The 15,294-nt window shown below is 37.2% G+C and overlaps 1 protein-coding gene across 50 annotated transcripts in view; it reads left to right on the top strand.

Moving 5' to 3' along the window:
• The window catches only part of ABI3BP (ABI family member 3 binding protein), a 148,251-nt gene that overhangs the window by 30,527 nt on the left and 102,430 nt on the right, over positions 1 to 15,294 (top strand). For 49 of the 50 annotated variants that reach the window (XM_068695482.1, XM_068695319.1, XM_068695399.1 and 46 more), the window contains exons 3-4: positions 4,343 to 4,411; positions 7,273 to 7,405. In XM_068695482.1, the coding sequence (XP_068551583.1) occupies positions 4,343 to 4,411; positions 7,273 to 7,405 (202 nt within the window). Of the gene's footprint in view, positions 1 to 4,050; positions 4,123 to 4,342; positions 4,412 to 7,272; positions 7,406 to 15,294 lie in introns of those variants that run through there. The other variant, XM_068695545.1, reaches the window with a different exon arrangement.

Consider the following 15,294-nt stretch of genomic DNA (forward strand, 5'->3'; position numbering starts at 1 on the left):
TGTGTATTTTAAAGAGTGATTCTGTGAGAGCTCAAAATGACACTCAAAATTAATTCTGTTGTAGTTGAGCTTGCTCAGCCCTTTGTGAAAATTGTAACAGTCTCCCAAATGGCCATGATTGCACAGCAGAAAACTTGGTTTAAAGCACAAGGGAAAATAAATAAATAAATATTAATTTTTTAATATTATTCTTTAATATACATTTATAAATATATAATTTTTTGTCACTTATTTCTGGTTTCAGGCCTGAGTACAAAAAATGTCCAGATGTTTGTACGGATCCCAGAAGAACTGTATGTCTCTATAAATATTAATCAATTCACTTTGTTGTAAGTGAAGGGATAGTTACACTTCTAGTTGCACTCTTTCTTTTTTAACTCACTTTTTTGTCCACACAGCTTTGAGCAGTTGTTTTCAGTGCTCATCTCGGTTATATTTATTTTGGGAACAAAAGAAACCCATTTAAAATAATAGACAATTAAAGTACTTATATAGTGTGGGTGTCAAGTGACTTACATGCATAGAATAAGTCAAATTAAGTTAGTTTTTACCAGTCTGGTACAGCCTTTTATGTAGTGCTGCAAGTTGTTTGTTTATTCAGTACTGATTTTCTTTCCCCCCTTACAGAAATTTGGATGTAAGAGAATTCTCAGTGGTTCTGTTTAGTTGGTAGACTCCGGGTGTTGGAACACTGGGCTGTGAAGGAAATTAACTCTCTCATATGCAGATACAGATTTGGCTACGTGTATCTAAACTAGTACACGACTTTTACACAGAGAAACCTCTGTTCTAAAAACTGCAGCTAAAGTATCTTTGATCTCTATGGGCCAAATTCTGCCCATACTCATCTCTCTGCAAGCTCCTATGACTTCTTTTCCAGTGTTGCAGTTGGGTAATAATAGAGCTTGGTTTTAAGTAAGTTACAAGGGTGGAAAGCTCCAACCTCTGATATCAACAGTGAAGGAAAATCTCCTTTCTGAATTCTCCAAACTAAAACCGCTGTCTTAGCATTGTGTTAATCAAAGCATTTATTATTTTAAGCTGCAGGGTGAGGTTATCTGTCTTTCGCTGCCAGAAACATGAACGTATCTGAACTTGTGGCCTCTTACCATGTGTGCCTTTGTCATCCAAACTGCATCAGATGTCTCTCAAATGTGTCAGAGTTTGTGTAAACCTTGGTTTGCTTAATTTCATTATTTCCTATGAAGACTGGTATTTCCACACAATTTCCAAGCTCTTTCACAATTGACACCCAGCTAGCAGTGATTCTGCATCTCTTTGAATGGCTGCAGTGCTTGAAAAGAAATATAAGCTATTCTGGTAAGACTGAATCTGAATCCAAAGACGGAAATTCTCGTCTCTGGAATGGCTCTGTGTTTTTTTGGCTATGCAGTATGATATCTTTTTTTTTTTTTTTTTTTTGAAAAGAAGCAGTCAAACCTTTTATGGGAAGTGGCAGAAAAAAAAATTAAACTGGAGTAAAAACGGAGAGAGGTTTTTTCATTTAGACTTAAGAAATATTTTGCAAAAGTTCTTTCTTCCTGTGAGAAAATGCATAGAGGTTAACTTAAATGTAAATGTTGAAAAGTATGGAAGGTACAATTTGTTTCTGAGATGAACTTCATGACCAAGAAAATGGTTGAACTATTGCTCTCCTGTTGCATGCAACATAATTTCTATTGTACTAGCATGCAGAACATCCAGTCAAACTCAGAGCCCTCTGTATTTTTTTATACAAACATGAGTCCCTTTCTTTAGATATTAGTGATAACTTTACATTCATTGGGAGTACTCAAAACTGTGAAAGCATTGAACAGTCAAATCTTACGATGATTCTCTGGAAAAGGTCTGTAAAACTATTTATAAAGCAAGTAAGTGACTGATGTGGATGCTGTATTGAGCATGTCAGACTTTATTTCCTGCAACCAAACAGTTGTGCAGATCTTGAATAATTTAATGTTAATCTATAGGGGTATATGCTGTGATAAATGGCCAGCACACTTTATTTCTTCTTTTTACAAATGTCGACTCTTTACTGAGACACTGTTTACAGTAGGTGTACAGTCTGAAACAATACATAAAAAAAAGGTTCTAGGAAGAAACATGTCAATAAATAAATGGTTCTAAAGTTGATGCAGAACGTGTCAACGAAGGTTATTGTGTTGTAATTATCTGTCTTTTATTTTTGTTTTGCATCTTTTTAATGTAATCATTGCTTATATTAAAAGTAGAATTCAGTATTTTTTTTCTTTAATTTCAAAAATATATAGGATATGTTGTAGATGTTAAGACAACTCTGTATTATGGTAGTGCTCTTGTAACTACTTGGGACATCTTGCAAGTCTATTCAAACTGCCTTTTATAAAAATGCGTGCACTAAACCAACCAACTCCATGTGCAGTATCAGGCTAATGTGTCTGACAGTAGAAGCAGTGAAAAATTATTATGTATGCAAAGAGAACAGGCACTATTTTAACATCATAAGCAAATATGCTTCTAATTAACAATGGAGAGTGTTTTGTCGTGGATTGCTTTGTAACTAAGCACTTGTAGAAAAGCTGCTTGACAATACCTGACCCAGCAGCCTCACATGTTGAGAGTCCTCCTCACGTGGCAGCATCAGCAGTCACTACAGGGATCAGCTCTTGGGTTGTGCTCTGGCTATGCCTGTATAGAAGAGATGGGAGCAGTAGACTAAAACCTTTCCCCCTCCAGTCATTGCTTTCACTTAGTCTGCAAGTATATCAAAGAGGTAAGATTTGGTACCCTAATAAAATTTCTCAGTTCCACTAGAACAATTTAAAAGTGTTATATGGATATTATTATACCATTCAGTAGGTCAGCAAAACTTCCTCTGGTGTGCTTCATCTCTACTGTTCACGTGCTGGTGTCGTGGTTCCGCTCGAGTGGGTAGCCAAGCTCCACCACAGCCGCTCTCTCACTCCTCTCCTCAAAGAGGAACGGGGAGAAAATAAGATGAAAAGGGTTCAAAGTTTGAGATACGGACAAGCAGATCACGCAGTAATTATTCTAACAGGCAAAACAGACTTGGCATAGGGAGATTGTAAGATTTATTGCTTATTACTAACAAGCTAAAGAAGTGAGAAACAAAGGAAAGAAACCAAAAGCACCTTCCCCCCCCATCCACCCTCTTCCACCTCCTCCTCCCAAGCGGCACAGGGGAATGGGGGTTATGGTCAGTCTACAGTGCTTCTTCTCTGCCACTCCTTCTCGGTCACTCTCGTCCCCTGTGCTGTGGGGTCCCACCCATGGGATGCAGTCCTTGATGAACTGATCCGGCGTGGGCTTCCCACAGGCAGCAGCTCTTCCAGAACTGCTCCAGATATGGGTCCGTACCACGGGGTCCATCCCTCAGGAGAAAACTGCTCCAACCTGGGTCCTCCATGGGCAGCAGCTCCTGCCAGGTCACCTGCTCCTGCGTGGGCTCCTCTCCACGGGCTACAGGTCCGGCCTGGGGCCTGCTCTGGCAGGGGTCTTCCACAGGCGGCAGCCTCCGTCGGTGCAGGGCCACCTGCTCCACCGTGGTCTCCTCCATGGGCTGCAGCATGGAATCCTGCTGCACCATGGTACTCCATGGGCTGCAGGGGGACATCCTGCTTCACCATGGTCCTCACCACAGGCCGCAGGGGACTTCTGCTCTGGCGCCTGGAGCACCTCTCCCCCTCCTTCTGCACTGACCTTGGCGCCTGCAAGGCCATTCCTCACTCCTCTCACTCTCCCAGCTGCTGTGTGGCGCAGCATTTTTTCCCCTGTCTTGAATATGCTCTCACAGAGGCACAAAACAACATCGCTTATTGGCTCAGCTCTGGTCAGCAGTGGGGCCCTTACCAAACATAGGGCAGTTTCTAGATCTTTCTCACAGACACCGCCCCTGCCCCCTGCTACCAAAACCTTGCAACGTAAACCCACTACACCTGGACCTCGTAAGAGAGGAAAGACTGTTAGTAGCCTAATGATGGCAGCTGTCTAAGCAACTCTCTCTTTTTTCCTCTTCATCTGAGCTGTTCTTCTCCTTTGCTTTCTAAATAATGTTTTGGTTGAAGTGTTACATGTATGTCCTGGCAAGTTTGGCTATTTGTTATGTCTCAGTCAAAAAGAATGGTAAAATCTTTACTGCAAGGATATGTTATTCTTTCTAGTGGTTAGAATACTTCTGCATGATTGGTGAATAAACCTTGGAACAAACATGCCTAAAGACCACAAAGACTGGATAATGTGTCAATCCTTTACTGAATATTACATTTTTGTTATGAATTATAGGTTAATCCCTCTCTTAAATAAACAGCAACACCATACTCATTATTTGTTTCTTCATTTACAGATGCAGAGCCCCGGTATTTGGTTTCAGTAAGACCAGCACGTGTTTCAAATAACAAGAAATCTTGCTCAGGTATTTTACTGCATCTCTTTCTTCAAGCAGTTTAAGGAGGACAATATCTTGCTTTTACTGGTTTTCTTTGAAAAGGGATTTGTAACTGTAGGTGTCTGACTGGGATGCATGAACTCCATATGAAGGTGAAATGTAGGACAGTGTTTCCTAGTCAGCAGTTAGTCATGTATGTGGCATTCACATGAAGATTGCTCAAAATCTAAGGATAGTTCTTGTAAAAAGTTCTTATAAATGAGAATTGAAATTCAGAATATTAATTTCTGATGTTTAAAGAGATCTATAAATGCACACAAAAAATAAAAGCTTTGAAATACAATGGTTTGGTGGATTTAAGTTATTCTTCCTAAACTGCCAGTTAAGGATTCCTTTATCCATGGTTATGGTAATGCTCTTTTTTTCTAATTAGAAATGGCGGCCTGTGTGTATGTAAATCAGCACTCCTACAGTGCTTGCTGATACAAAGCAGATAAGGAAAAAGGAATGCTTCTAGCTTAAAATATACGTAACACAGCAGAAATTTGAATTTGCTTCTTGTCTGTTTCAAAGACTTTCTACATGACATTGATCATGCCATTAATATTGTTAAGTTTTAGTTCCTTATATTGGTACAAGGATGTCTCTCAAGATCACTGTCCTGTTGCAAATAATAAGTTGTTAGTATATATGTATGTGTTTAGACTTAGAAATCTTTATAAGAAGTTCATTCAAGTTCCTGGTTGGAATTATTTTCTGCTCACTCACAGCCAAACGTAGAACTGAATACTGGGAAACATTTTGAGAAGTGATTCACCTTTCAGACCCACCATGTTTATATATGGGTGTGTTTGTATATTTAAACACATGAATATATTTAAACATGGATCAAAAATGTGTCCAATTTTATACATATATATGGACATTATTAATTCTAGTATCTATAGTCTACAGAAACTGGTTTGTCAAACAAGACTGATATTTGAGTTTTCAGTCGAGCAGATAAAGGTGTAAGAATAGCCGTTGGCTTAATGGTAACTAAATATTACAGCAGGTCATCTTAGTAGTGAGAGTAGTTAAACTGGACAAATTATTGAGGATGGCAGTAGAATCCGTGTCGCTGCAATTTTAAATTTACATATGAAGACTGTTTACAATTCTGGTTCAAGCTCTGATCAATACAGAGTTGTATGCTTTGTATTCATATAGATCAAAATAGATGATCACATACTTCCTGGTTTTAAAGTACATAAATCATTAGTTTCTAATTGGTCACAAATGGCATAATAAGACAAAATCAAAATCATATGTAGGTCACAAAAAACAACAACAGTATGAGTTCCAGTTACATGAGAGCTTGTGGGGTTTTCTTCTTGTTTGTTTTTAAGTTGCATATTTTCTGTATTTCCTCAGAAAGTGGTCAAAAAGGGATTTCACTGTAGACAGAAGATTTGCCAAATGGTTTGGTAAATGACCAGACTGATTGTTTTAGTTGTTTCTTTAACAATGGAGAAGGAGCCTGGGAACTGGTCTGGAAACCAGGAAAGCTATTTGGATATTTGCCTCCATAGTACATGTATTTTAAAGCATATCATACTTCTCTGTTAGGTAGAGAGTGTTTTATTTCTCTGACAATGTTCATCATCAATGTACAGTAAAAACCCACACAGTTAAGGTGTCTAAACGCACATTGGTTGAAAGTACAGGTCAAACCTGCTTTGGGCTTGCTAAGTGAACAGGTATTAGGGATCAAAAGGCATGAAAAGAAACTTAGATTTGTTTCACAACAGTGCAAAACATAACCCTTAGATTCATGGCTTATAAACTTTTGGTACGCTTGTGGTCACCTGTATATTATGAGGAGGTACAGATCCTTTAGATATTACAAGTATGTAGAGTGATGTAAGGAATCTATGAATTTCTATTTAACTCATCATACAATGAAGGTTCTCATTGGGCTTGTAGCAGTCCACAAACTTCAGGTTCAAAGTTGTTGCTCTAGATCACTTCTTTGTTTCCATCTATTAGCTTTTAAACCTCATTTAAATAGAGTCCTTTTTACACACTTGATGAAAAGTGCTGCAGACAGTATGAATTATTTGTGGACACAACTGCAGTGTTATTAGGAATCCTGCCAAGGCACTATTTCTCTATTACATGGAATGAGAGTAATGTCCTGAACCATGTATGACACCTTCAGTGATGCAGTCCGAGACAGCCACAACTTTAAGCTACATGCAGATTAACTTCATACCAAAAACACCAAAAAAGCTTTCGTAATCTGAAAAATGAGTAATAGAGAAAGCTTATTAAAAGATAAAAGCGTAACAAAATTTTGTAAACCAGTGTCCCTCCTGCCCACCAAATAATAGCAAGATGGGTTCTTTCCTTGCGATTTACCTTGTATCCATAAGTCTAGAAGTAAAATATTACAGTTTCTTCAAAGGTTGAAATACATTCTGTACAACTTCCTGAAAAGTTAGTCTTTCTGTTGCCTTTGGGGCTTGACTGTGTTTCTGATATCTTCTTTTTTTAAGTGGTAACCTAATCTGTGCTCCTGCTGCCTTCTGGTTGTATCCTTCTTTCCTTTCTGCAAACTTCATTCTATATTTTTTTCCTCTGTTCTTGCTCAGTTGGCTTCAGGGAAGGAGCAGTTTCTCTTCCATGTATTTTCCTTTCAGTGAGAAGTAAACAAACAGATCACAGACACTGTCTCTAACCACTGTTTTTAAATCATACATTAGAAGTGCTGGCTGTGATAAAGAGAGCAAGCTGTTGTACCTTTCTCTTTGATTTTTTACTCTATTTACTTGAGTATCTGACTGCAAAAACTTTCCCCTACATACTGCAAGAGAAACTAACTTGTAATTGGAATTGCATGTTTCTAGGTCGGACCAAGACTCAAAAGCCTCTGCAGCTGGTAGTTGGCACTCTCACCCCAACCTCTGTGTTCCTCTCTTGGGGCATCCTAGTGAACCCTCAACATGACTGGACAGCAACAAGTAACTGTGCTAGTGACAGGTAAAATAACAGAAAAGATTTTTTGTGATGATCATTTTTTAATGTAGCATTTCAAGCTTGAAGCTGTGCAGGTTGTTATCTGGTGTGGCTGAAAGAATCTGACAGTGGAAATGAAAACAGTGGAAGCAATAGTTCTGAATAGGAAGTAAATTTTCTCCTTTACTTAATTTCATGATTATTGAGCCTTTACGTGCCTTGATTGGAAATTAGTCAGATACCTACATGCTGAAGTACAAGTCTTGCTGTTTCACCATAGATCCGTTGTTTGTAAACCAGTGGATTTGGATCTACCTTCCTTTGTATTTGAATAAGTTGGAAGAAACTTTGTTGAACTTGATGTATTCCATGCTCTGTCATTTTGGTGTTCCTTTTTGTATTCTTCCCTTTATGACAAAATACTATTTTGGGGGGTCTTTGCTTACCTCCTGTAAAGCTCCATTCAATTCAGCAGTGTTTTGGAAAACAAGAACTTTGTGCACCCATTTTCGAGATGCATCAGTATCTCATTTGAAAGCATCATCTTGCTTTGTTAATGCTAATAATCTTTGTTAATAATTTTTGCATTATTGTGAACAGTTTTTACCTTCAAAAATTTCTATTTAGACAAACTCTATAGCTGTCTAATTTAGACCTTGAATCTGCTTGTTTTGGTGTTGATAATAAAAATCTCCTTGACACCATTAAACTGGATATCAGACTTCGATCATGTGAAAAAAACAAATGTGTAGCTACTATGCCCTTTTCTTACCTCCCCAAAGTTTTGAACTAACCCTTTTCAAGCTTCAAAAAATTCTCCCAAACACCTTTGGATCTTTATCACCAACTGGTATTTCAAAGACTATACACAATACTAATGCTTATTAGGAATTTGTTATGAAATATTAGGAAATGTCTAAGCATGTAACTTAATTGCATTTCTTTCTAGTAGAAATAAAAAGGTTTAGGTTGTTCATAGATTTAATTTTTCCTCTTTTGATCAATAAAGAAGCAAATCATTTCATATTGTTAGAAATGAAAGAAGTGAGCTGATTGTGGAGAAGACTGTGAAGTCTTCTGCCCACACAATGATTTTAGCACTGTTTTTTACCGTGCCACTTATCTTCTGTGTCATCAACAAAGTTACAGCAGCTGTTTAGTGGGAAGTGAGAACCCTTTAGAAGAGACATACATCCTGTACCAACCACTATGCTTTCATCAAGTTTGATTTTTCTCCTCAGTAACTGAATGTTCTTCTTGGACATTCATTGACTCGAAGTTTGAACAAACTGTTTAACACAACGTGTAATGTTCTCCCTTTAGTGCAGTGCTACCAGTGTTTTGCTATGTTTAGAAGATATGTTTGCTACTCTACTGTGTGAGTCTTGCTTTTGCTGTGGCTGTGCAACAGGTCATGGTATGCATCTCCCAAAATTCTCTTTCTTCAGTTAAATATTTAGTCCAGTTAGCTGATTCCTCTTGGATACTTGCTTTTAACGTGCCTTCTTCTTTAATGGAGTGTTGTTGGGCTGAAGTACCACCTATTTACTTCCACTTTGCCCCATAAGAGACCATAAGAGATATATTGTTCATTTTGTTTAAATATCTCAGTGTACTTCAACTCTGTAAAGATGTACAACACCCGTGAATAGCAGTAAAGATAATGGAGAAAAAAAATCACCTATGTAATGCTTGTGTTTTATTTACCTTTAATGAATCTAAATGCTCATGATCTGCCTAAGTGAAGAAAACAGTTCTCCATGTCACCATGGTGTATGTATCTATAATGCCAAGCCAAGATAGGATTCCAGTATACTTACAGACAGTATATAGAAGAAAAAATATGAATTTATTGTAGCAATTTGAACGAGAATTATATATTTATGATAAGAAATATTTAGGAAGTAGCCCATCCTTGGCAAGCTAGCATTGCGTTAAAAGTGCAAGACTGAAAATCAGACAATTGGTTCATCGACATTTGTGTCTACTGCAAGGGCAGTGTACTTCACATACTTGATCCTTCTTCTTCTGGCATGTTCTACTTAGTGATGTGTTGAAATGTTCTGTTAATTATCCTCAAGATAGTTCAGCGATTAACCTCTGCACTTTGACATTGGCAGTATGTGGCAATTATGACCTCCTCACTCAGTTGTGTTCGTTAACATCCCACCAAGTTTTAGGTCTGGAAGTTTGTATGATCTGGAGTCAACTGTTCTCAGCCTCAGATTTTACCATCTCTGGATGGCCTTTAGGCTTTTGTACAAATATTGCATAATATAAGCTAGTTGGCCATGTTACTGACTCAGGAGATGGAAACCATATGGAACAGCATGGGTCTGTCAGCCAAAGTATTCTCTAGTGCAAGTGACTTCAGTGGAATATTCCTTAGAAGATCAGGTTTTGTGAGCAAATGAGTTTTCAATAAGAGGTGCCATGCTGTCAAAGAGCATCGGTATCATATTGCTTCAGTGAAACTATTGCTTGTTTATTGAGAGCACATAGCATTCTTCTTTACCTACAAAGTGCTTTTTAAGAAACTCCAATGAAGAAAAAGTTTTTCCCATGTCATTTGTAATCAAATCATCTTTTGGTTTCTTTCATGTAACTCTCTGGAAGTTAAGGGCATGAGACAATGGAGTGCTACATATTTCCTTGAGATAACCCCAAACCCTTATTCCATGGAGAAGTGAAGATAATCACTGCTCTGTGTTTGGTTGGAATTTCCTCACAAAGTCAAATTTAAAGCCTCCTCGAAATGGTTATCATCTCTGATCAAAAGCACTAGAATGCAAAAAAAAACAAAAACAAAAACAAACGACCAAAAAAAAACCACAACAACAACAACAAAGCAAACAAAAACAACCCCCAAAATCATTTAATTAGTTTTATGTAACTTATAGGAACTGCACAACACCAGAAATGTTTCTCAAACAATGTTAAGGTAGTTTTCTCGGTATACTCTGTTGATTAACACCAGTATGAGGTACTTGGTAAAGGAAGATGGCAAAGCCATGATAATCTGCTGCACAGTCATGCTGAGTGCCTCTTTTTGTATTTCAGAGAGGGGAGAGACTTGCTTCTCCTGCCTTTCAGTGTTCAAGCAACCATTAATGGACAGAGCTGTAATAATAAACATAGGCAGCTATGTTTAGTGGCTGTTTAGATCTAAAAAAAAGGAGTATAGACCACTGTATAGACTTTTCTTGGCCTTCCCTTTGGCTAGAACAACTCCACAGATTCCAAAACAGAGCAAGGGGTTGTAAAAGGCAGCGTCTGAAGTCTGTTATAGGTTTTGTGTGTGTGTGTGTGAAGAGTGTTCCGTGCAAGACAAAAGCAGGGTTTCCAGCTAGAATTATTTGTTTTATTAATAAAATAAATAAATAAAAGCAGGCTTGTTTTTGTGAAATACAAATTTTGAACCGGAAGGTATTTATTTATTTATTTATTTATTTATTTATTGCCATGAAGTATATCTAAGTTAAGAGCTTTGGACGAGTTAATATTCATATTGTTTAAATTTTGTTTGCCTGTAATAGGAATATTCTAATGTCATATTTACAAGTAGTGCAGATCCTGTGCTTTACATGATTTGTCTGATGATTTAGAAAAAGGGGTGGGGGGGAGGAGAAAGAAAAATCCATACTTACTCTTAATACAGTATAGCACAGAGTAGTATTTTTAAAACCTTAAATTCAGAAAGTTATCTGCATGCATCTTCTGTGCATATCTACAAATCTGTGTCACTGCGGGCTGGCAACGTAATCATACTTTGTGTTGCAGATGTCATAGACCATATATTTTAAACTTAGCAGAATTCCTTAAGGAAAACATGCTGCAACAAATTAACTTCTTGAATTTCGGATGCTTTTGAGTTACTGCTGTGAGAGCATATGTTGAAAGCTTATTTAAACATGGAAAGATTTATTGGTTGTCAGCCTCTAATTTTTCAGAACCTCTGACTCTTCAACTCGTTTCCATCGTTTTACTTTTTTTTTTTTTTTTTTAAGCCAGGAAAGTGATCATTAGTGATCATGTACAAGTGAAAACTACATTAGGAAGTGCTTCACAAACTTTGTTGGTAGCCATCAGGGGTGTGATACTTGACATCTTTTCACATACGTCAGCGTCTGTTACTTTGAAGTAAACTTGGAAACAATGCACTAACTTCATTTGCCAATTTGTGAAACAGTGTCTGAGAAACCATAATTCAAACTGTTTCCCTTATTCCTATCTAGCATTAAGTGGGTGCTGTGCTTCTAATGATGTCTTACTATAAACAAATAAATGAATGTGTTAATAGTCTCTTTAAAAGACTGATTACAGAACCACAGAATTACATTCCTATATGCAAGAATGATTTAGGTTTTATAGTGTTTTATCTATGACAACAATCTGAAATGCTCTTATTTCTCCAAGGCATAATTGTTTGTTTAGTGTCATGTCCAAATAAACCCATGATATTTATACAAATTGACCTAACCTGAAAATCCTGTAAAACCATTCACATTATAAGATTTCCAGTATCTAACTTTTTGGGCCCAAATATTTAACAGTGCTAGCATTTTCTGGTAACATGTCTAAAAAGAGATTTGGTTAACAATTGGAAAAATATCACTGAAACTTTTGGCAGTGCTGTTCATACTGCTATATGAAAACAGTCCTTCCTAGAACTTTTGCTTCTTGTAGCAGGAAGCAAGGTTTCCTTAATTCCAAAGGCAAAAACCTTGGGGCTGTTTCTTTGAAGTGTTCATAATCTTTTGATAATCTTGTGTAATAAAAGGGATAGCTCTAGCTGAGAAAGAAAAGGTATCACTGTCTTGTACTGTAGGGTGTTTAAAAAAGGGAAAGAAAAGAAGCAAAAGCAGAACTATATACGTTGAACAGAGAAAGGATAGAAACAGTCATCTGTATCACGCTTAGTCTTGCATAGATTTTTATAGATTATGGATTATAATCATACTCTTTCGGATTCGTTGAAATGATGAGATTATTTTTGCTGCTGTTATTTCTGCCGTTATTTCACACTTTGTGTGTATCACAGGTGGGGTTAAGTGAGGTCAGAATATTGTAAAATACTACTTAGGGCTCTTTTATGTAGAGATTTCAAGAATGCCAACATTAAACATAGTATTGCACAAATGCATATGGAGAGAGACTGTCCTGGTGACTGTGGGCTCTTTATGTCTTTCCCTTGCTTCATTTATTGCAGCAATTAACAATGAACAGAGCAGTACTCCTCACCTGCTCATAATAACTTCTGTTTGAATTGATGGAGTTTTCAGCTGTCTAGTGAAAAAGGAGGAGGTAAAATTTCTCCAAGTCCACACAGTCATTGGGTTGGATGTTCCCTCTAATGAACGAAATAGAGCCCATTAGAAAGAGAGGGAGAGAAAATCCTTTTTATGGAACTTCGTAAAAGAGCTCTAACGTTTTATACAGTCCTAGCTGAAAAAGAAGTGAACCTTGAAATCTTTTGATTAGTATTTATTGTAAGAGGGAATACAAGTTCTGTTCAGCAAATGTTCTGATAAAGTGTACCCTTTTTACATCCCCTGACAAAACAAATAAAGAATCAAAACAAAAAGCAGTTAAATGCTGACAGGTTTTTGCACACAAAGAAAATGTAGCTGAAAATACATTTTCATTGAATGTTAACTGCTCTAGCATGCAGGAAATGAGGCATGCCACCTTTTGCTAAAATGCCAACCTAACATTCACAGGTGTGAATAGCATTCCCAGGGCTGTTTCAGTTATGTTTTATTTGAATAGTGTTTTTCTTTTGTACTAGCTATTAGACTGCATTACACTATGATTTTTTCATATCACAGAGATAATGGGACCATGCTGTGTCTGAGAAGCAGCATCGCACACCTTTCCCCCTTCTGCCTGACTCCATCTCAGCCTGCCATGTATTATTTGGCAGGAGAATCTGTATTTTTTCATATCACAGAGATAATGGGACCATGCTGTGTCTGAGAAGCAGCATCGCACACCTTTCCCCCTTCTACCTGACTCCATCTCAGCCTGCCATGTATTATTTGGCAGGAGAATCTGTATAGAGGTTTCTCTAAACATTTACAGTCAAGGAGAAGCAATCTTACAGCTTCTGATGTGCATCACAGACTAACTGCAAATTTTATGTGCATGTCACTTAAACAAGGGGACAATTGACATTTCTGAAAAATTGACGTTTCTGAATTCCTGCACTACAAATAATTGCGTTTTCCAAAAAGTAAATCTTGTTTTCCATCTTTATGTTTTTAATACTCAAACCGTTGTGACTTGCAAATTGTTAAATTGAACTTTGTTTTGATTGCTTTTTATTGAAATGAATTGAGGAAATTCTATCACTACAGTCAGTGTTTTTAGTTCTCATGGTGGCAAGTTTCCACTGAAATAATTACACCCTTAGTGAAGTTTTTACAGGCTGGGAAATCTTAGGAGTTGAGAGAACATGCCTTATGCACTGTATATTTCTATTTCTAGTGGCACGGTTTGGCAGAACTATGAAAGTTCTTGTATTTTTTATAGTATTGAACTTTACTGAAAGATTTTTTATTTTATTTCTTTTTTACATACTAGTGTTCTGAGTGTTTTAATTCATGTCAGGGAGAAGGAATTTGCAGGTGTGGAAACAGTATTCACAAACAGAACATTTTCTACAGTAGAGGCAAGTGAGAGCAACCACTTAAAAGCCTATTCATTGTGAATAATTTGGAGTGTTTTTTTTTTCCCTCATTTCTGATGCAACTATTAATTTAGACTGTTAATAATTACAGTGAATCCATATGTTTTCTTTCCATCACATAAAATCATTTTATGTCTATCCCATTCAGCTAAAACAGGGAGGAAGAGTTAAGGATGAAGATGAAAGCAAATGAAATTTTTCTCTTCCAGGCAAGCTGAGAAGATGGCTACTTTTATTTGTGTATCGCATTTTGTTTGTAGATCTATACCTATTCTACATCTCTTACAAGAGATTGTATGGGGTCCAGCAAGATGTATTCATGTTTCAGATGGGATTTGTTTATTTCTGTTACTTCCTTTGCAAGAGTGTGACAGATTTCAGTACTTCTGTCGTGTGTTAATATCTATATGATTATGTATGATGGGACGAAGATAAAGGAGGAGAAATTTTGCTTATTTTAACATTGCCAATAATTTCTTATTAAAAACTTTTTGTCGGTCCAAATGACAGTTAGATCTTATATTGCTTGATGTGTGAAATTTGAGAAGATTACAGCCCACAGAAATAATTATGAAGAGTATTAATACCATTATTTGATACTCCAGGAATCAGTCAGGAGAGGATCTACACTAGTGATCATATTCAATTCATTTCCAGGGCTGACTTTACCAGCAGCAAATGTAGCAGAGGAAAATAGTGGTGATCGTTGCTGAAAAACTTGCTAAGCCATACAATGGGGACTGCTGAGGTGGCAAGAAGTGGTGGGATGCCTTGCATGACCAAACAGTTGCAGTGGAGTGATACAGCCTCTTTAGGAAGGACAAGGCTGGGAAGATGAGAAGGTGAAGATGTCCTTCATGTGAGGGGGCAGCTGGAATGTATAGGGATGAGTGATGAGCCAGCTGAGAATTTATGGACAAAGATTAAGGAGCAGACCAATGTGGGTGGCATTGTTGTGGATGTTTGTTAAATGCTGGCTGATCAAGAACAACAAGTGGATGAGGTCTCAGACTGGTTGAAAATAGTAAGTTTCTGAGGAACTGTGTAAAGTACTCTAATGTTAGGAACTTTAATCATTACTGAAAAGCAGACTTTTGGGGGTTAGATTATGGCTTGTCTTGAGTGCTAAGTAGTACAGCTAATGAAGACAGTCTTGTGAACCAACATAAATGTTAGTTGTATAACCTAGCAGAATAACTTTTGGTAGCTCAATTTGGTAGGTAAC

The sequence above is a fragment of the Anas acuta genome, chromosome 1 (assembly GCF_963932015.1).
Source record: "Anas acuta chromosome 1, bAnaAcu1.1, whole genome shotgun sequence".
Taxonomy (NCBI): Eukaryota; Metazoa; Chordata; class Aves; order Anseriformes; family Anatidae; genus Anas; species Anas acuta.